Source organism: Lissotriton vulgaris, chromosome 8 (assembly GCF_964263255.1).
Source record: "Lissotriton vulgaris chromosome 8, aLisVul1.2, whole genome shotgun sequence".
Classification (NCBI taxonomy): Eukaryota; Metazoa; Chordata; class Amphibia; order Caudata; family Salamandridae; genus Lissotriton; species Lissotriton vulgaris.
The window spans coordinates 1,296,305,004-1,296,327,519 of NC_141696.1; the positions used below are offsets into that span (position 1 = coordinate 1,296,305,004).

The 22,516-nt window shown below is 41.2% G+C and overlaps 1 protein-coding gene across 1 annotated transcript in view; it reads right to left on the reverse strand.

Moving 5' to 3' along the window:
- Positions 1 to 1,282: 1,282 nt before the first annotated feature.
- Positions 1,283 to 22,516, reverse strand: part of ZC3H12C (zinc finger CCCH-type containing 12C) — a 92,345-nt gene continuing 71,111 nt past the window's right edge. Inside the window, exon 5 of the mRNA XM_086935227.1 lies at positions 1,283 to 5,706. Within this exon, the coding sequence (XP_086791353.1) occupies positions 4,325 to 5,706 (1,382 nt within the window). The 3' untranslated portion in view covers positions 1,283 to 4,324. The remainder of the gene's footprint in view (positions 5,707 to 22,516) is intronic.

Genomic DNA, 22,516 nt, shown 5'->3' on the forward strand with positions numbered 1-22,516 from the left:
ACGGTGGAGGTCTAGCATTATAATATCTCATACAGAGGACGAGTTACGAATGCAAGTGAAATTAATGACTCTCTTAAGTTTTGGCCAAGTTTATTCTTGATTTGCCACTCTTAGGTTTATTTACAAAACATCCCTTCTGCAGCAGGCATAAGTGTATAAAATTAGCAAAAAATTACGAATTTTTATAGTAATAACTTCGAAAAATTTCTAAATTTGAGTAAGGTTTATGATTAAGGATTATAGAGATTTTTAAATTAACATCAGAAAAACTGTCACCAAAAATATTTTCCTCGGACAAGTCCTTTGTTCATCCACCCCCACCAACCCTGCGGATAGTGGGGTGATTAGTAGTCCTTCTCACTTTCTACAGTTGTAGTATAAGCATCGTGATAAGTGGGGAAAATACTTAAAATAGTTAACCAATACCCTGACACACCCCTTAGGATGCCCACAATATAATAGGAAACTAAAGAGTGCTTAAATTTCCTACATATACCTAAAATACTCACTTTTAATTGACAGACTTACATCAAATTTGTAACTTTCGAAATCACAATGTAACATATGCAAGCATGATTTGCTCCTATGTAAAGGAGTAATGCAGACATGTTTCTTTGTAAATCGGGCTTATGGATTGCAATGTCAGTGATAGATGCTATGAAGTTGTGGTCAATTATTATAACATTTAACCATTACTGAAGAGTCATAAGAAATTATTGTTTCTTCATGGTTGGATTCTTAAACATATGAGGTTAATGAATAGGCTTTCAATTAAAACAAAATATGACAGCAACATTGAAATATCTCAGGAATGTGGCTGTTCAATAATACATTATGAATAGATGTTAGTGCAATGCAAAATGTTAATAAGTGGGTGTGTTCAATATGTAACCTCCTCACATAATCTAGTACAGTCGAAGCATATTCCATATAATTTGACTGGAACATTATTACATTTTTTAAATATTTTTTGTGATCAGAATTGAAAAAAGGCAATACAAACTGTTCAAAGTGGCGCTTCAGTCCGCCATTCTGAAAACACACTATCAAAGTGTGTATTTTTGTTTAAATGAGCACATTAACTACAAAGCATTAAGGAATGCATAAACTCCATGCTCATTTTTCTAAAGAGACAATATGTGAAAACTTAAAATATAAAGCACAAATACCAAACGCTGTAAATTGTGTGGGAATGATCATATAATTTCTTTTTTTTTTTAAACTAAATGTAACACAAATAAGGACAACAATAGAAAAATTTACTCTTAATTCAATAGTACTTTAAAACTTTATTTGTACCAGGAAATTAATCACCAAAACAACATTTATTAATTTGCTCCAAGTCTAGAGGAGCAATGACTCAGTTTTTCAATGATTCAAAACATACTTGCATTGTCTTATAAAACTTGCAGTTAAAAATTTGAAGATCAATAGGATTTCAAAATGTAACCAAATTCAACAATTTGCATGTACAATGAGCTTTAGACAATTAGGTTTATTGGCATCAAGGTCATAACGGGTAATCATCATACTCATTTTACTGATACTCATAGAGATGTTGATAAGCAGTACACAATCTATGTACCACATCAGATATATTAAAGAGCATATCATTGCACATATTAAAAACAGCCAAAAGACTCCCTGTCCTTAAAGCAAATGTTCTGCTTTAGTAAAAGCAGATAGTCAATTCAGGATACAAAAAAAATGAATCCATTGATGATTGCTTGACTATAAAAGACTGAATACTGTATGTAGATGTAGATGATTGTACACAGTGAAACGGCTCAGTGTCTGTGTGTAATACACTGTCACAATCATAGTTTATCATTTCGGATTACTGCGGCCAAGATTAACAAATTAAATACAAGATCTAACAACTGTATATGTTATTGCAAGTAGAGGGCACATGTTTGTGCTTAAGTAGTGATGTGCAGGAGGTTTTTTCGTACAGGCAATCCTCATGTAAAGATGTGCAATGACTTCTGGGAGAGACGTCCTTTTTTCCAAGAGTACATAGAATCAGAAGGAGGATACGATTGTGCCATTTTAAACTGAGATTATAGAGTGAAAAACTCCTCATTCAACTTCAGGAATGAACATCCTACAAGGGTCACTTGGTATTTCACTAAACGACACCTCCCTCAGGCCGCACAATCAGCACGATAACAGCTTCCGCATAAAAACACGAGGATGGCCTAGAAAACCAGTGACACAAATTTTTGGCCAAAGCAGTTCCTTTCCCTGAACAGACAACATTAAAATATGATGGCCCAGCACTCAGTTAGCACTCGGGTCCACCCTCATCAGTACCAGAGGCCTGGAAACATGGTGATCCGACCTCAAAAGCAACAGTAAAAGCTGTATAGAAGAATATTTCCTGAATAAACGTTTCCTGAACATGGTTCAGATTATTGGATATGCCAACTAAGCACAATGCCTATCAGAGGCATTTATTGAATACCCAAATTCTACTTGTTGCCACACATGGTGTGCCACAAGCAGTTTAAATGTTATCCTATTCAAAGGTTCTTGAACATTAACTTCAGGCAGCATTTTACCTTTATTTTAAGTTCGCATATCAGCGTTTTAGAAAGATGGAACAATCTTTTAACATATCTTTATAGGTATGCCTTCTCCTCAATCGAAATAATTCATTCCCTGCACACAAACCTACGCTTAATCCTAATCTAGATCAGATATCTCTATTTTTGTTTTAAATAAGGGATAAAATGTTGCCCAAATGTCTACAAACAAATACACACATTTACATCAACTACATCTAGAAAAGAAACAATACCTTAAAAAGATACAATTTGTATCAACAGTAGAAGGTACTTCTGGTTGTTCAGCGACTTCTTTTCAGACTGCCACAAGCATACCAAAAGAATCAGCACTGATCAGGTTTGCCTATACATCATAGGAAAGTTGTCATGCACGGATGACCACTGAAGAACCAGGTACACGTTTTAGAGCCATAAATCCATGACAAACAGATGGTCCTTAAATGCAGAGGTCCACCGCTTTCTACCAGCAAAACCTACTTCTAAGTTACGGTGAGCGACCAGCAAGATCCCGACTTCTAAAACCAGAAATATCCGTTACTACAGCTAGAGCAGGCAAGGTGCCTGAGCCAACAGCTAAACCATTTGTACCAAAAATATTTTTAATACTACAGGCACACATAAAATCCTAAATCCACAAAATGTACAATATATTACAAAAGTAATGTTTAAATTAGCATTTATAGTTAAAATATCATTTTTTAACATAGTGCATTATCAATAAATGTTGCATATCCTCAACACACAGGACCTTTCTTTTAGGCTAGCCTCGATAAATAGTGAGAAAACAACATATTAAATACAAACTCTGCATTGACAACAAGGAGGCTTTATATAGAAAACAGTGAGATTTTGCTTCGAATAGTAACTTCGACCCTGCCTAGCCTCGCCCCAGAGAAAACCAATGCTGTCACTCCTATAGAACCGAATGCCATTAACTTATGCAGCTGGGCTTCGATTACATAGAAGCCATTGGCACAGAGACCCCACTTAAGAATCAGGTTACAATGGCTTATGCTTTGTCCATAAACACAGGGGGCTTGCGGGATCTCTTTAAATGATTGCATCTGCTCTCCATGTGTCATTTGCAGAAAATAAATTTGTAACTATAACAAAAATAATTATAAAAAGAATGAAAAGTGCCATGTTCGCATTACAAAAAATATCACTACTCACCATTAACAGGTTAACTTACATTTTCTTAAAAGAAAATAAAACAGTGCTGTATTAAATCTTTGTTGTACATAAATAATGATAATATAGCACAAAGAATAATAAGGTAGCAAAACGCTCATGAAAGTTTCAAGCTAGTCTTGCTTAGACAGAATGATTGGTTAGGTTTAATGGTGCTTGCTTAACTTTCTGCACAACCTTTGGATCCAAGTGATTAGATTAGCATAAAAGTCAAATGAATAAAACTGGATTTATAACACGAGGAGTTAAAAAGTGCTGAATATGACACCCCTGATGCACCAAAATTGATAATCAATTGAATCGGTGATAGCCCTATCAAAACTCGGCTGGATACACTCACCAGCCCAAACACAAGCTTCAAGTTAGAATGTAAAATAAACCTGTATTACTTCTCAATGCCCAGGGCTAAGCATACAGAATTCATGATACAGTAGTTCACAAAAATGGATTACGATATAAACTCCTTGCTGAAAAGAAGATCAGAAATGCTACTGTAGCAAACCTCCCTCAGCATTAGAGCTGAAACACAGAAAATTGCTTCACATCACAAAAGATGCATGACTTTTTTAATAGCCCAGCTGCGATTTTTCCACTAAAATTGCTGCAGCAAGCTGCTGGGCATCAGTCATATGGGGGTTCCTTTTCATGACCATCCTAACAAGTTCAGCAGGAAAGATGTTACACAGGTTTACAAAGACCTTCTCCCTTGTGTCCTGGTACCTGGGAGGGTCTGGTGGGATTGCACAATATGGTATCCTCCACTTCTGTTCGTGCTGTTCTGGTAAGCTTTGGAAGGCAAATTGCTCATAACATGGCTGAGAAGTGTTACTAGGTAGTGAATAGTTATGACGATAACCATAGCTATCTGTCCCATAATTCTGCCTTTCCCAACAACCAGGACCGTCCTGCCCCAAATAGGGCTTTCTTTGTCTTAATGGAGAACTCTCGTACAACCGGGAGTCAGAGATGCTCTCTACTCTTGTAGACACAAGGGACCTCCCTAGATGCAGATGTTTGGAATGGTGGGAACTCTGAGGCACTGTGTAGTCATTAGGGCAACTAGAGCGAGCACCGACAGCCACATGCTGCAGATGTAAGGCCATGTAGGGACCTGGAGGTTTGTGATGATGCTTTGGTTCCTCGTGCCCATAACTTTGCACCCTGGTTAAAGAATCATGGTAACTTGGCGCAAAGGCCTGGGAGTTCAGGTGGCTGTGTGGGTGCAAATGGTGGCACTTATTGTCTTCCAGCTGTGGGTCAGGAGAGCTAACATAAGACCGGTCATTATAACCTACATATGAATCGCTGCTCCCACAGCTCATGCTTCCTTCACTGCTACAATCAGAGGCCACAGAACCAATCCGGTAATCTGTATCCAAAGAGAAACGGCGCTCTGGACTCCGTGGAGGTGCAGTGATGCTGAGGTTTGAATATGCGTTCATCATGGAGTAATATCCTACATCGATGGGTGACTCACATTTTGGATAATGGTCATAAGGCATGGTTCCATGATTTTTGGTTGACATGATCATTGGAGGGTATGGTGCCTGTGGCCTTGGTTCCTGAGGTTGAAGATGAACTCCATTGCTTGAAGGTGTAACACTTTGGGGTTTGGTAGGTGAAGGGTTCGCTAGGCTAACTAAAGAAGGTACAGACCTGGTTTCCAACGTATTTTTGGTGGGAAGCTTGTCTTCTAAATCTTGAAAGATTTGAGATCTTAAGCTTGGATCTGATTGCCTCTTTGGGGCTGGGCGCTTGAGGTCAGAAGTGCTCTCAATCTTAATGCTCGAAGGAACACTATTGCTTTTTACCAATCCCCCTTCACTTGCTGCTTTGGCTACAGTGCTCCTTGACATGGCACGAAGTTCGTCAGCAACAGACCGCATTGGCTGAGTTCCTCTTTCTGGATGATAATACTTGCACTTGTGTCCGTAGGTGCATTTCTTCCCTAGATGAGAAAAAAATAATATTAGCATTTTAGTATGCAAGATCTCATTATCAGAATAATCTTAAAAGTGTTTTTGGTCAGCTTACAACATAAATCAGTGAATGATAAAAACAGTCATTAAATAAGTTTGCATAAAGCAACATCATATAATGTATTTTTGTCCACTTACATCTTCAACCATTTATAATTTATAAGCCATGTAAACATTTTTGTAAGAAGGCTTATCCAAACAAAACTGACAAAGAAAAACATTTCATCTGAAAGTAGCACTAGTGAACATGGCCGTCGAATGTTGCACCTAAAGGCCTGGGGCTGCTACTAATAGTTCCATGATATCAGTAAACATATTGCAGTATGAAATGGCAGTAAACAATATTAATGTGAATATGAGCCCGAGGAAAACCCTGAGCTACTGGTGGCACTGCTGTGAGGACAACAGCCTTTTATAAATATAAACTCATATTTGTCTTTATTTGTGCTTTATTCGTTTCTGTTGCTCTGAAGAATACTCTAAGTAATACAAAATAAAAATAGAATACAAGCACAAATAAAGACAAATATGAGTTTATATTTATAAAAGGCTGTTGTCCTCACAGCAGTGCCACCAGTAGCTCAGGGTTTTCCTCGGGCTCATATTCACATTGTTGTTACGCTCTAGGGAGCAGGGCACGCCCCCTTATAACTGGTGTGCACGCTAAACTTGAATATCCGAGATTACTTTGATTAACTTGAGAAACAAAGGTGTGCAGGTCCACCTCTCATAGTAAACTATATTAGGCATTATCGTAAACAACCTTTGGAAAAGCCAAATCATTTTAACATTCCACAATGTCTAACACATTTAGAAGGAATGTTTCAGTCATTGTGGAATGCTAAACAATAACAAAATATGTTAAAAAAATCAATCCAAGATGATCTTTTTTTCTACTAATAAAACCCTGTTGCAGTTTCTGGAGAGCTCTCAGCGCGTGCACATTTAAAAACAAAATACATTTTTACAATGGAAAATGGGGATTTCCTTGTTCCCTTGGGCCTAGCAGCGAAAAGGTCTAATTTAATGGTGAAGGGGAATGTGCACACACCGTACATGCAAAATGCAGTCACTCACAAAGAGGGAAACCGGTGGCTGGAGTGGGCAGACTCATTGCCCTGTCATGCATGCTGTGGTAGGAATCGTGTGAATGATAATTTGACAGAACAATGTAAGAAGACAATTGATCAAAAGCCACCAGATGTATGTATATAACGTTATTAATTTTTTTTTAAACATAGGATTGCGAGACGAAAAGGATGCCAGATCAAGAAAGAACCAAGGCAAAGAATGTAGATTTATCAATTAGCAATTTAAGGATTCACGGATTAAATGGATGCTCAGTAGAGGTTGTTCAGCAAAATATCATCCATTGTCAAATTCCCTCTGACAGGCTGGATGGTGGAAGAGTGATTTATCAGCCCTCCTATAAAGGACTGATAGAAATTTCAATGGTAAAGGAATTAAGGATCTTTCCTACAGGTGATTTCTGTCAGAGAAGTGATATGGCCCCCGGAAAACCAACAGCTCTCTTCTACAGGAGAAGCACTTATACAACAACAGTATAGCAAGTGTGAAAAGCAGAAAGAGATAGACCCCACCAGGAGCAGTTCTCCTGCCGGGGTCTATCTCTGGTCTCTACATTACATCTTAATATAATGGATCTAAGGTGAAGAATAAAGCTATGTTCCTGGATTACACTTATGGACTACGGATCTTTCATTATTTTAACACAAATGTAAATTGTATATCCCTATTGGCCTTGTGCCCTTTTTTGAGTGCATATTATTCATATGTGTGCTAAGACATGGCTTTGGGGTTTGGACTGGGTAATTGTGCAAGGTTGGTTGTAGAAATGTGAGATTGGTTATATGTCAAAACAATAAAGGTAAATATGTCTATGTGAATGTTTTTTCTATATGGACTGTTCTGTTGCATGGCTTGTCCCTGGAGAACTCCAAGGATGGGCACACCAGTTAGGCATATTATGGGTTACTTGCTATGTTTCAAATAGATTGGTGTGGCTCTTGAGTTTTGGCCCCAAGTTGTTGGTGGGGGTGCCTGAGGGAAGTAATTTGTTGATTTGCTACTGAGGCATTGTATTGTCTTCAATGGAATAGATTGATTGGCCTTCTTGCACATCAGAAAAGGGAGCTCATCCGTAGGTTAACTGGCATGCTCAAGGTTTGAAGGCTCGAATCAAAAGTTCATTGAGTGTTATTAAGATAGTAATGTAGAAAGTGTTCTATGTAAAATAATATAGATGGGAGACAACTTCTGGAGCACACAGCAGTCGGCCGCAAAATAGGACTTACTTCTTTTTTATTTTTTCAATTGGGTTTTTATTACTATGGTTATTAATTTTATGTTTAGGGGCACGAGTGTGAACCTCAATATAGGATCCCTAACCCTTAGAGGCTCATCAGTCCTCGTAAATATATTGTAAATGTAAATGTATTGGCATTTATATAGCGCACTACTTACCCGTAGGGTCCCAAGGCGCTTCGACCGCTGCGAAACCCTTCCTGGCTTCCCTGAGAGATGGTCCCTTAATGGGCATCTCCAGGGTGAGACCAGGCATCCCCGGCGGTCTGGTGGGGCCGTTAGTGAAGATGAGGCAAGCTAATGCCCAGAGTTGCCGAGTGTGATCGCTGATCAGAGTGGGCACCGAGGCGAGAGAATTATCGAGTCCGCTGACCCTGGTCCAGAAACCTGCCGCGCCGGGAATTGAACCCTGGTCCCAGGCCGAAGGTTTCCTGCATGGTTTTAGAACCCAGTCACTGGCCCATGAGTCTGACCGCCAGCCCAACTTGGGCACAAGTTCCTTTGTGGTGGAGTTCACAGAACCTGAGGCATGGTTTGCGCACCTTGCAATCTCACTGCAGGTATACAAACCCTTCTTAAGGATCTGCAAACACCTCAGCAAAATCTACTTTCTTTCACAGTTTGTCTTTGAGGGTGTACCCTCCCAACCCCCAGACTGAGTCATGGACTAAGGGGAAGCTTCCTATGCCCACATATGGCTCCTGCAATTACTTTTTTTAAGGATGTGAGAGTCACGCCCCGCATTCTGTAATGGTGGTGCCAGACACATATTTTTCAGAGTTGTTGACCAGCCAATCAGAACCTACGGGTCTGTGGAACCGAAATGGATGATGGGAAAAAAGTTCCAATGTAATAAAATGTCCTTGTATTTAACTTTTTTTACAAAATGTGGGTACATGTATGGTTTGCAAACCTGGGTTTGTGGACCATCTGTAGACTAATAGTCCAGATAGTTCTAACTTTTTAACACTTTCAGCACTTCCAACACGTTTATGTTATGCAAAATTCTCAAAAAACTACTGATTGGATTTACATCAAACAAAGAAAAGATATTTCTTTGAGTAAAATTCTACTTTAACATCATGTGGTGTAATTTTGTTCATCTGTTTTCTGTACCAAAATGCAAAGATTCCTATAGCAGTTAAAATTAACCAAAATCAGAGGCACTTTTTTGGTAAGTTTCGTGGAAATTCAGTAAACCAAACTTATTAAGAAAACAAAAGAAAAAAATGTATGCTACAATCATACCTACGGAGTCGCTATTGCTGGTTCAATAATATATTATGGGAGATTTGTGGGCTAACATGAAAATAATTCCAGCACCAATTTGAGTTTCAAACGGAACTGAGCACTTTCAAATGTATAGTGTACGAAAGGTTAATAACATCCCTAGAATTTTCAACATGGAAAAGAAGAAAAATGACCATAACTACCTTAATGCGCTAGATAGAACAGCTGCCAGAAGAATGGCTATGCACTTAAGCATGATATAAAATAAACTTTCTACTGCTGCCCACTCGTGCTAGTGCAGATGGTCAGCATCCATTTATTTTCAGAAGAAGCTGAAATCTGTGAAAATGTTTGAAGAGGGGACTATCGGCACACAGTGGTAGATTCATTGGTGGCATGGGAAACAATCATTCAAATATTCTAAAATTCAACTGACAGAATTACGGCCACTTCTTTTGGAAAAACTGTTTGGTGTTCCCCACAGTCTGTGGTGCAACTTTTTTCAAATACACCATAACGGTTTGCTTCTCAGTTTCATGGTTGCTCCTTGTCTTTCTTATACTGTTCAGTTTGATAACAACCACCTTTTTTACTTTCCCACACTCTATCAGTACTGCACACCAACGGAAACCCCTCCCTCCTCGCAGTATAATCTCCCAGATGTCTGAAGATTAACCCTCTCACTCAGCCCACCTCCCTCATTTTTCTGCGCGCGCCTTCTCTGCTTACTGGACATGCAAAAGCGTCCACGTGGCCCCAACGCCCTCTTTTTTTTGCCCCTTCTAGGATATGCAAAGGTGTCCACAAGACACCACCCTCGACCCATCTCCCTCTTTTTGACCTTTTGCCACTTGCCCTCTACTGACCTGTACTAAAGTTGCTGATTATAAAGCCCTATTTTGCAATATAGCAGGTTGTGTGCTGTATGTATCACTTTATTAAAAATGCTGATAGCAGAAAAAAGAACAATGACTATAATGTAAAACTATGGCCATAAAACAAAGGTCGCAAGAACCAGCACACTTCTGAAGTGTTGGTACACTGAATAAATGAATTATAACTTTAATAAGGCACACACGCACCACAGAAGATCTCTTAGCATGTTATGTTATGTTATGTTATGTTAAGGGGGTGCTTGTAAAGCGCACTGTCACCGTGGGTTTCCTGGCGCTGATTAGATGCTGAGGGGACAGAGGGACTTTAGCTGGGTTGTGGGAAGAGCCAGGTTTTTAATGATTTACGGAATTGAATGAGGGTGTTAGAGGTCCTGACTGGGGAGGGGAGGGAGTTCCAGAATCTAGGGCCAAGGTATGCAAATCTCTGACCGCCAGATCTACAGAGTTTGATGGGGGGGACAACCAGGAGGTGTAGATGTGATGATCTGAGATTGCGTGAGGGACAGTAGGGCCGGATGAGGGATTTCAAGAAAGCGGGGCAAGAACCAGAAAGAGATTTGAAAATAAGGCAGCCGAGCTTGATGCTGCCCTCAGGCTGACAGGGAGTCAGTGCAATTTGATGAGGAGGGGTTTGGCAGACTGCCATTTCGGTATCCCGAGGGCCAGTCTCGCCGCTTGGTTTTGGATGATTTGCAGCCTAAGAGGGAAGATTTAGGCAAACCGTAATAGATGGAATTCGAAAAGTCCAAGCGGGAGAGGACAAGGGCCATAATAACTTGCAGCAGGGCATCAGGAGTAAGGACGTAAGCCACCTTCCTGATCCTGCGCAGCTGGAACATGCAGGAGGAGACCACCGTCCCCACCTGGGGCCCAAGAGATAGCCCGGAGTCAATGGTGACCCCGAGACTTTTCACCGAGGCCACCGGGATAGGGGGGGACCAAGTTCTGCCGGCCAGAAATGCGGACCCCAGTGGGCAGAGCTCCTGCCGGGAAGAAGGAGCTCCGTCTTTCCTGGGTTCAATTTAAGTTGGTTCTGACACATCCACTGGAGGATATGGGACATGGCTGCCTGGAAGTTGAGAATAGCAGAGGGGGAGTTTAAAGGAAAGATGAGTTGCAGTGGTGTGGTGTAGATAATGAGGTACTAGGAAAGGTCTGTTTTTCTTAGCAGTTAACTAGTATTTATCTCTAAGGGAATGTGGCAGCTGCAATATTTAGGTGGGGAGAGGTCATTCATGAGTGGGGGCGTGGGGGGAATGGTGAACAGGACCACATGGGGTTGAGGTAGCAAAGTAATGGTGTGTAACAGGGAGAGACATGGTTTCTCTGAACATACCTGGATATCATTTTTTAAATGTGAGTTGGATAGTGGATATGTGCTGTTATTTCATATTTGCAACTAATGGAGTACATTTTAAATCATAATAATGTTTAAATAATACTATTATATTAATGGTATTACTTGTGTGTTGCTTGGCATATACATTGTTTTCACCAATGTTTAATATTGTTATATACTGGTTAAAGCGTTAGTGTTAGAAATTAGTTCACCATGAGCTATAATCATCATTGGCCATCAGAATCGTCAGGCTTTAACCATGAAGGAACAGCTAAAGTGATATTTGCTGCCCCTGAACCTTACAGTAACTTTTCAGACAGCATCACTAGTTTGCTAATTACCCATCTCAAATGTTCACTAGGGCTTTTAGCCATCCCTCACGCCCATACTGTGCTTAATGCCCTTCTCTTGCAGAGGCAGATAATATAGGGTAACTATGCTTTATAAATGAAATAATAAACATCCACACTTGCCCAATATTACTGTAAAATAAGCAGGGGCAAACCCATTAGCTAAATCGTTGGCAAATTGATGTGATGGTTCATTTGTTTCTCTTTTTTAATCGAAATATATGCCTATATAGGCAGTTTACATGTAAAAAATAAGTAAACACTGCAAATCATTTTACTATAACAATACGGGTGCTTCCTACTTAAAATAAGAATAGAACCCCTTTCTAGATTAATTGCACATCACAGGACAGGATTATGTTACTTACCCTGTAGGGATCTATTAGTAGCGTGTAGTGCTGCAGATTCACATGCTATGCATAGTCCTGCCATCTAGTGCTGGGCCTGGACTCTGCAAGTTATTTTTTCCTCGAGGAATTTTTATGATCAGCGCTATGCTTCATTTTTCCTTCCCCCTCAAGGCATTGAGCATGTCGAACGCTTTGTTGCATCGCAAATTTGTTTTCCCATTCCCATGAATGGAGTGGGAATATAGTCAGCGTATTAAGCCTTTCTTATTAGACATGCTGTGTTTGTAGATAATTTGTCACCACATAATACCTGCAGGGGAGGCAGGAGGCTGCATGTGAATCTGCAGCACTACACGCTACGAACAGATGCTTACAGGGTAAGTAATATAATCCATTTGTAGCATGTGTTGACTGTAGATACATATGCTATGCATAGACTGTAAAGAAGTATCCCTCCAGGCAGTGGGTTTAAGCATGAGATTGGGAAGTTGTTTGAAATAACATTTTAAGGACTGTTTGTCCAATTAAGGCTTGTTGTCTTGATTGAACATCCATACAATAATCTTTTGTGAAAGTGAGTGGGTTTATCCATGTTGCCGCTTTGCAAATGTCATTTAGAGGGATAGTTCCTAAAAAGGCTATGGTTGCTCCTTTTTTTCTTGTTGATTGAGCTCTTGGCATCGTTGTTAACGTTCTCTTTGCTTTTGCATAACATATTTGGATGCATTTAACAATCCATCTATACCTGTTTTGGATATAGCATTTCCTTTTGTTGGATTTGAAAAAAAAAAAAAGATCTGTTTTGTTTTAGTGAAGGGTGTAGTATGTTCCACATAGTACATAAGTGCCCTGTTTGTCGTTTTGAAAGCACACTGGTAACTCCAAGGTTTGATTTAAATAGAAAGGAGAAATGGCCTTCGGTAAAAAATGTGGGTTGGTATGTATACGCACTTTGCCTGCGAACACTTGAAACTAAGGTGAGTGCATGGCTCTTGCTGATCCTTCATAAGGATGTTTTTGCTATGAGGAAACCTACTTTCCGTGTTAATAATTGCAGCAGGCAGTTATGCATTGGTTCAAATGGTGGCCCCATAAGCCGTGTTGAGACAATTTTTAAATTCCACGCTGGCATTGGAGGCATAAGTGGAGGAATGATTCTCTTTAATTCTTCCATGAAGGCTTTGATTAAAAGAATGTGGAAAAGTGACTGCCGTTTCCTGTTTTGTAAATAAGCTGTATTAGCTGCTAAATGTAGGCGTATTGAGGTGTATGCGAACTGTGACTTTTGTAAGTGTAGCAGGTAACATAGCATGCCCTTGTGGAAGGTTTTCTTGCTTCTTTAAGAATAGTCATGCATTCTTCAGGTAGATTGAGGTATCCAAATTCTATGACCTCAGGAGCCAGATTGCAAGATTGAGCTGTTGCGGATTGGGATGTCTCACCCTGGCCTTGCTGTGTGTGTGTGACGATTTCGAAAACTGGGTAGCTTCTTATGAGGTTGTAGGGAGAGCTGTGTACCATGGCTGATGAGCCCAGGTGAGTGCAATCAGAATTAAAGTAATTGAAGTCTGTCTGAGTTTCCTGACCACCGAAGGTATGAGTGGCAGAGAAGGAAAAGTGTATGCAAATATCCCTGACCAGTTCATCCCTAGAGCATTGTCTTTGGTTTGTGGTGTGGATGCCTGGATGCAAAGTTTTGGCATTTTGCGTTTTCTTTTGTTGTGAACGGGTCTATTGTGGGGGTTCCCCAATGTTGGAAGTATGTTTGCAACAACTTGTTGCATATTTACCCCTCTTGATCCTGCTGTTGTGTTTTGCTGAGGGGATCCGCAATTGTGTTGTCCTTCCCTGGTATGTATTGTGCTAGGAGGTGGATGTTGAGACTGTTCGTCAATTTCCACATCTGTTGTGCCAATTGGGATAACTGTATGGAATGGATTGCTTCCTGTTTCTGAATGTAATACATTGCAGTCATATTGTCTGTGCGTAGAAGGAGTTTTCCCTCCAACGTTTGTGAGGAACGCTTTGAGAGCCATTGCAATAGCCAGTAGTTCAAACATGTTGATGTCAAGAGCTTGATGATATGTTGTCCAGTGCCTCTGAACCACAATGTACTTCATATGAGCTCCCCATCCCAGAAGTGACACATTGGTTGTGACTGCTATGTGCAGGTTTGGATCTTTGGAGGTTCACCCTGCTAATATGTTTGGAGTGTTCTACCACAATAGAACCTTATGAACCTTGGGTGAAACTAAACCTAGATCTTCCATGTTCCCTTCTGCTGGTGACCATTTAGATGTTGAACACTCCTGAAGGGGTCCCATGTGTAGGCGAGCATGAGGCAATATTGCTATGCAAGATGCCATCATTCCAAGTAGATGCACTGTCAGGCAATGATGTGCCCATAAAAGACCCAGTTGGTTCTGGAGATTAAGAACCATTTGGGTATTGGGATATGCCGTTCCCGATATGATATTGAGTATTGACCCCAGATAAGGTTGAATTTCGGAGGTTTGGAGATGTGATTATGTCACATTGATTGAGAAGACCTATTGATGTAATAGGTTTATAGTCTTTTGGGTGTGAGATAGACATGTGTTCTTGCTTGGACTCTTGATCAGTCAACTGTAGAGGTAGGGAAACAAATTAATGTATGATGATGTATGTTTATATAAGATTTGGTGGGCCCCTGCTCTTTTACTTTTTTACTTTGTCTTTTTAATGTACTGTGTAAATTGTACACTTTTATGAGGACATTTTTATCGAATAAAGTAACAAACTGAAAACTGAACTGAATTAATGTTTTCTCTTGTTAGTTTTGCTGCTACTACTGCTAGGCATGATGTGAGACCCTTGGGCTCTTGTTACTCTAAAGAGTAGTACTTTGAATTGATAATGACATCCACTTGCCACAAACCTCAGAATTTTTTATGGGCAGGATGGATTGAAATGTGGAAGTAAGCATCATTTAGGTTTAGTGCCATCAGAAAGTCGTCTTTTTAAAGTAGAGGTATCACATCTTATAATGTGGCCATGTGAAAATGTTCTGATAGTAGGCAGCAATTGAATGGTCTCAGATCCAGAATGGGTATTAGGTTTCCATCGTTCTTTGGTATTTGAAAATAAACAGAATACACACCTTTGTTTTGATACTTGTGTGGGACGATTTTGATGGCCTGTTTTTGGGGTAATGCATTTCCTTCCTCTTTGAGTAGGTGTAGATGCTGTGGATTTATGACCTGTTTTTTGGGGGGAATAGTTGGTGGCTGTTGAAAAAGTTCTAGGCAATATCCTTGCCTGACAATTTCTAAGAACCATTGGTCTGATGTAATGTTTTGTCACAACTAATGGAATTGTTGTAGTCTTCCCCTGACTAGAGTTCCGGGGTCGGGGGGAAGTGTGAGCAAGTCATTTTGGTGGTGTGGTGGAGGTGCACGTGTTGGGGGTGCCTCTTCCTGCCTTTATTATTTTTGTATCCTCCACAATAGTAACCACGTCCATGCTGGTGGTATTGTAGGTGTTGACACTGATAGGTATTATTTCTGAGATAGAGGTGTTTGCTGCTCCACTACCTTGGTACCTCCAAAAGGGCTGTTGTTTTTCCGTTGTGGTTTGTAGGGCACCTATTGATTTTTGCTGTCTCAGTGTACTTTTTTGTAGCTTTTCAAGCTGCGCGTCTACAGCTGATCCGAAGAGGTGTTCTCCATTGAAAGTGACATTTAAAATATGTTGCTGTACTTCGTGTTTGAACCTGGAAATACATAGCCACGCATTTCTTCTGAGCATGATAGATGTGTTTATGCCCCTAGCAGAGGTGTCTGCTCCATCTAGAGCACATTTGATGGTAGCATTTGAATGATTTTACCCTCTTTAACCAAATCTTCTCCCCTTTTTTATAAACTTCTGGAAGATTTTCCATGAGCTCCTGTATTTCATCCCATGTTGCTCTGTTGTAAACTGAGAGCAGGCCCACAGAATTTGCAATTCTTCAAGGATTAGCATACCCGGTGACAATTCTTTTTGCCGCTGCGTCAATACCTTTAATTTCCTTATCTGGAGGAGATGCCTCTCCAGTGCCATATGCAGCTGCCATTTTCCTAGTAGTGGTGACCACCAGAGAGTCTGCTGAGGGGATGACCTCGAATGTATATTGGGTTGGTTGGTAGAGGTCTATATTTTTTCTCAATTTGTGTCAATAGGACCCTTAATTTGACTAGGTCTTTGAACACCTCCTTGGAAACATTAAGAATGGATCCAATGAAGGGTAGAGTCAAAAACACTTTATTCGATTAAGTTAAAATCATAAAAGTATGCTATACATCCAATATTGATCACAGGAATATAAAAAAATTTTTATATAGAAAACGTTAAAACAAGAGACATTATGTACAAATTTTCAATAGTAATCAAAATATATGTACAGAAATTTTATACAGCTACATCATATTTACACTGACTATAGATTCCTTCAAGTTTTTCAGTTCATTTACACAGATTGCACTAATGAATTTGCTGAATGATCTATTTACAATTATATTTACAGATCTATAATACAATCATTTTATAGCACTACCCTGACAGGGCGTACAAACTTTTACAGGGAGCTAAATCAAATAGTCGGTGATTGGAGTCTTTTTTGCCTGGACCGAATAGACGTTGTAAGAAAATTGGCTACCCCATACATTATTAAAGGTGTTTCCATTAGCTGTAGGAACAGGAAAGCCGGTTTGACTTGAATAAACCTTTGATCTTTCAGTATAGGCTTGATATATTTCTCTCTACCATTTCTAAAAAAGGGACAAAAAAAGAGAAAATGCAAAGAATCCTGATCTGAGAAATCATCACACTTGCAGGGGGCGTTCTCATGGGGCTTACACCACTTACTATATTCACCCAGCAGAAAGTGAGCCTGATTGAAACGAAATTTAGTGAGAAGCCACCGGTGGAAAGGTTTATTTACTATCGCCAGATATGGTTCGATAGCTAGAGATGTAATAGTCAAAAAATGGGACCTTACAGTTGGCTTCATAATTTCGCATGACTCTCTTTCAGCTTCCCTTTTCTTTGTATATTCGGACTTTACCCAACTAATGTCCTCTTTTTTTAGACCTTCTGGGTTAGTATATAGGTCGGGGCGGCCCAGATATCCTGCTGTTTTTTTAATGTATGAGAGCCACTCAATCTCTGCCACTCGATCCCGCCCCATACAATCTCTGATAATCTTGTGATTAAGTGTTAAATTGGGATTAAGCCAAGTTTTAATCCATGCCCTTAGTGGCGCCAGGGACAGCATGTCTTCAATATAGCCTACCCCCAGTTCCATATGGACTGAAAAAGCAGGTGTGGATTTTGGTAGACCCATAACGGATCGCAGGAACATATTCTCCGCTCTTTGAATGTGGGTTGTGTTCTTATAACCCCAAATAGAGGCTCCATACCTGGCTATTGCCAGGGTTTTAGCTTTGTAGATGGATAGAATAGCCTCTGGTGGTTTACCGCCAAGGCGTTTTGCGAACCCCAGTATAGCAGCAGATGATCTTTTTACTGCAGCGGCCTTGTTCTGAATTTGTGGTGCCCATGTCCCTTTCTCGTCGAACACCACTCCTAAGTAAGTAAAAGCTTTAACCTTGGTAAGTGCGGAACCATTACAGGACAGAGTTCTGATGTTATTCTTGCGATTACCCACAGCCATAACATGTGATTTTCCTACGTTAATTACTAAATCCAGATCTTGCATGAAAGCCCCAAATGTATTTAATAAATGTTGTAGACCCCTAGGGGTCCTTGACAGCAGTACCGTGTCGTTGGCATATAAAAGTACCGGCATCATGGAACCGCCCATGCGGGGTACGTCTATAGAGGCCGCTTCTAGGGACTCTCCCAGTGAGTTGATATAAAGGGAGAAGAGCATAGGTGCCAAGATGCACCCTTGGCGCACCCCCCTTCCAGATTTAAAAAAAGCGGTACAGTTCCCTTCTTGAGACATGCGGATAGTTGCCCTTAAGTCACTGTGAAGTCGCGCCAAAAAATCCACAAGTGCTCGGTCCAGTCCCTTGTCAAGGAGTATTGTCCACAGCTTTGACCTGTTAACTAGGTCAAAAGCTGTGGACAAGTCCATGAAGGCCAAATACATCATCCCCCTTGATGCTACAGTATATTTGCTCAGTATAAGGTGTAAATTAAGGCATTGATCTTCTGTACCTCTGGCAGATCGAAAGCCATACTGAGCTTCACACAGGATGTCTTTATCAGTGGTCCAAGCTGAGATTCTTTCTAGTATTATTTTACCAAGGATTTTAAATGAGGAATCTAGCAGTGATATGGGCCTGTAGCATCTAGGGTCCCCCCTTTGACCCTTCTTAAATATGGGGATGATGACAGACTGTGACCAGGTAGTTGGAGGTCTTATCTTGTCTATACCAACTACATTGAAGACATTAGCAAGTACAACTGACCACATAGCTGAGTTAGTTTTAAACATATCGGCGGGTACGCCATCTGGACCGGGGGCCTTCTGTGATGCCATATCCTCAATTGCCCTCTGTACCTCTTTAATGGTAAAGCTTGATAGGGTGTCATGTGTGTCAATCAGTGTTAGGTCTGATTGTCCTAAATCAAGATTGCTGCCATAAATTCTTTGGAAATGGTCCAGCCATTCCTTCTCAGGGATATTTACCTCCAGTGGCGCATTTTCTTTCCCATTGAACAGAGGGGTATTGACAATGGTCCAGAATTTTGCGCTATCCCTCAAGGTAGCTTTTTCATACAGATCCTCCCAAGCCTGTTTCTTTATTTCCCTTTTCCTCATTAAGATATCCCGGTTATACTGTTTCCTAAGCCTTGCCACCTCCAATCTATCACGGGGTACCTTTTTCAAAGCTTTATGCAGTTCTCGATGTGATTTGGAGCATTCATTGAAGGGTAAATAAGGGCGTGTATGCTCTGTGCGTGAAAGTGTTTCCAAGAGAAAGGTGCTTTTCTTTTTCTGTAGGGTGCACTTTGAGTTTGATACTATGCAGCTCTATGTATGACACTACAATAAGATGAAGTGTCATCAAGGGAAGAAGGTTTTGTAGGCACAAGTGGTTAAATAACTGTATATGGCAGAACCACGTCATAGTCTGCCCAGGGTCAGGTGTGTGATCAGTATCTTGTGTGCCTGGGAATTAGTGTCTTGTACTTCTCCCTCTTTTTCTTGTGGAGAGGGTGAGTGATCTTGAGGTGAGGCAAGTGTACTAAGAATTATAGGGCTTGTGGCCCTGTGTTCCAGGTTGTGGTGGAGGTTGAGGAAACTGGTCATATTCTGCCTTTCTCTTTTCTACCTCTCTGCATTTCTCCTGCATAAAATACTGCAGTCCCTCAAATGCTACCCATTGGTCTTGATTGGGTTAGGTAGTTTGTGTTGTCTGTTTCTTTGGCAAAGTTGGCATGTGTTTAGAAACATTTTGCCAGAGCCAAGGATTTTCTTCTATGTAGACGAGTGTCCGTGCTGTTTTTCTGATTTTGAGGTTTGTTTCTGTTCCGCTGCGCCCGATTCTGAGTGTTTTTTTGGCTCTGATGTTTGTTTCTTGGAACTTTTCAGTGCAGATGTGTTAGTCAGTTCTGAGTGATGCCTTGGTGTCGAAGGCTTGGTCGGTGTCAATTTATCTTTTCATGCTGGCAGAGTGCCAGAAGCACCCCCTTGTTGTAGCCTGGCTTCCCGACCGGGATCGAGAATATTCTCGTCTTTTCTCGGCTCCTATGGCTTCTTCACAGTGTCGGCCTGAGCCCGTATGTTGTGATGCACCATGTAGTGGCGGTGGCGAGTGTATTATTTTATTTGCATGGGAGTAACAGTACTGATGAAAAGTGGCGTCACCTTTGTCTTCAGTCCTGAAACAGTGGTCAGCATCAGCGACTTTGGATGTACCAGAGCATGTTTGTCTACAGACGATATTTCGGATGTGGTAAAGTGTGGGCTGGCTATGACCATCCTACCTCCTGTCGGAGCACTGGCCTCGCTGTCATCGTTGCTGTTGAGGCTGAATTCTGCATCGGCTGCGTGCTCCATAGTATGTGCCAGGTGTTAATCCTGTTGTGCTCGAAGAGTCCTTTTATTTTTTAACACTGCACATGCGTCGCACTGTTCTTCCTTGTGCTCCTGAGACAGGCACAAATTACATACGTTGTGTGTGTCAGAGTGGGCGTACTTGGCTCCACACCGAGGGCATTGTCGGGGTAGTTCCTTCTTTGTCTCCATTACTCAGAGACGGTCATTCTCCACAGTCAACATTTGTTTCAATTCCGGGAGGTCTTTCCTGGTGTAGTGGTCAATCTACCAGTCTTCATTTTCTTTTCCTTAGGCCGCTTGGCATTGAATGCTGCAGAGCTCCAACGCAGTCTGTCTTAGCCCGATGGGGGAAAAAAAGTTTCTAAGGAACAAAGTATTCGACATGCGCAATGCTTAGAGAGGGGAGTAGAAACGACGCCAATCATAATGCTTCTTGGAGAAAAAACAACTTGCAGAGTCTAGGCCCAACACTAGATTGCAGGAGTATGCATAGCATGTGTATCTGCAGCCAACACATGCTACATTTATGATTCTTATTGGTATAAAGAAACCGTATTATTGCCTTTGATATTTTGTAGCCTGGAGAAATAGTTTAAACATACAAGAATCAGAAAAATAAACAAAGGACAAAGAATGGAAAGAAAAAACAACATGCAAAGTATTGATCTACGTAATGCACCTGTTTTTAAGCTGATGTGTGTTGTATATTTATCCTTCCTCTATTTCCATGCTCTACTATAGTTCTTACCTATGTCACCCATTCCAGAATGTACATGGCCCTGTCTCCTCCTAGTGTTCTAGTTGGTGACAGTTTGTGCCTGGCCAGCCTCTGTTGTGGTTACTCCTTTCTGCTTCTCTGCAATAAACCCTTATTGCTGCATCTGTGGTCTCCAGCATCTTTACTACAATTTTGGCGACGTTATTTGCTGGCCAGCACCATTGAAGACCTCATCTTGATCTCTGGTTTCAAGATATGTAATGGAGAGCAGTTTCTAACGGAGTTTCCTTAACGAGAAACGAACCTACAGCGTGCTGGATTCGTCAATGTCATTTTGGTCTGCTTCCGCTTCAAAAGAAGACACCAATTTGGGGTAAATTCTTTGAATTGAACTTGATTGAGGATTGCAGCTCGAGCGCAACTAGCGCTGACGTCATCCGAACCCAGCAGGGCGAGCCCGGCGCGTGACGGACTGGTGAGTCAGCCACGAGAGTTGTTGCTGTGTCACTTAGAGCCCCAGTTTCCTGAAATTCCATGGCACACCATCTGTTTGGATTTTATAGGTCCCATGGCTGAACTACCTCTTCCTCAGAGATTTGCTGTTGTCATTGTCGACTGTCATTCCAAGTGGTTGTCTGTGGAGTTTCTTAAGGATATTACCACGGCTACTACCATCAAACATCTTAAGTCTTTGTTTTTTAGAGAGGGTTTCCCCAGTGTTCTCATAACTGACAACGGTACACAGTTAGTTTCGCATGATATGCAAACCTTCTTGTCTGATTGTGGCATTTCCCACCATAGGACTTCCCTCTACAACCCCCAGGGGAATGGCCTCTGTGAGCGCCTTAATAGATTGGTGAAAGGTACCGTCCAAATGGCTCTCTCTAGTGGCTCTTCTGTTTCCTCCCTTGTTGGTGAAATGGTTTATGCGTACTGTACCACCCTTCATGGTTCTCTCACCACTTCTCCTTTTGAGATGATGAGGGGTAGGGTTCCCAGCACCAAACTCATTCCCTCTTGGCTCAAGGACCTGGTCGGCCAGTCTCTTTTGGGTGATGCTTCCAGGGTTGCTCCCAAGTCTTATGGTAAGGGCACTGTGGGTTCTCCTGGCAGGTGTCCTTCAGGTAGGTGTTCTATAGGTCTGCCTTCTAAGGTTCCTTCTCGCAAACCTCTTGTAGGCTGTAAGTCCTCTGGTCAGGTTGTTGCCGGCAAACTCGCTAAAGGTGATCTTGTCAAGGTAAAATCTGGTCGTGTCTCAGGTGGTTTGTCCAAGTTCCGTGGTCCATTCCTCGTCAAGATGGTCTATCCTCATTATGTTGTTCTCTCTAATGGGGAAAAATGGAATTTAAGGAGGATTGCTCTCTATCAGAAAGCTGGTGTTGGTCCTGTTGTTGGTCCTGGCCCTGCTCTTTCTCCTGCTCCTGTCCAAGACCTTCCCTCTTCGGGGTTCATGTTTGTTCCTTCTCAGGATTCTTCTCTTGTCGTTCCTGCTTCTGTGAATGTCTTGGCTAGGGGTGATGG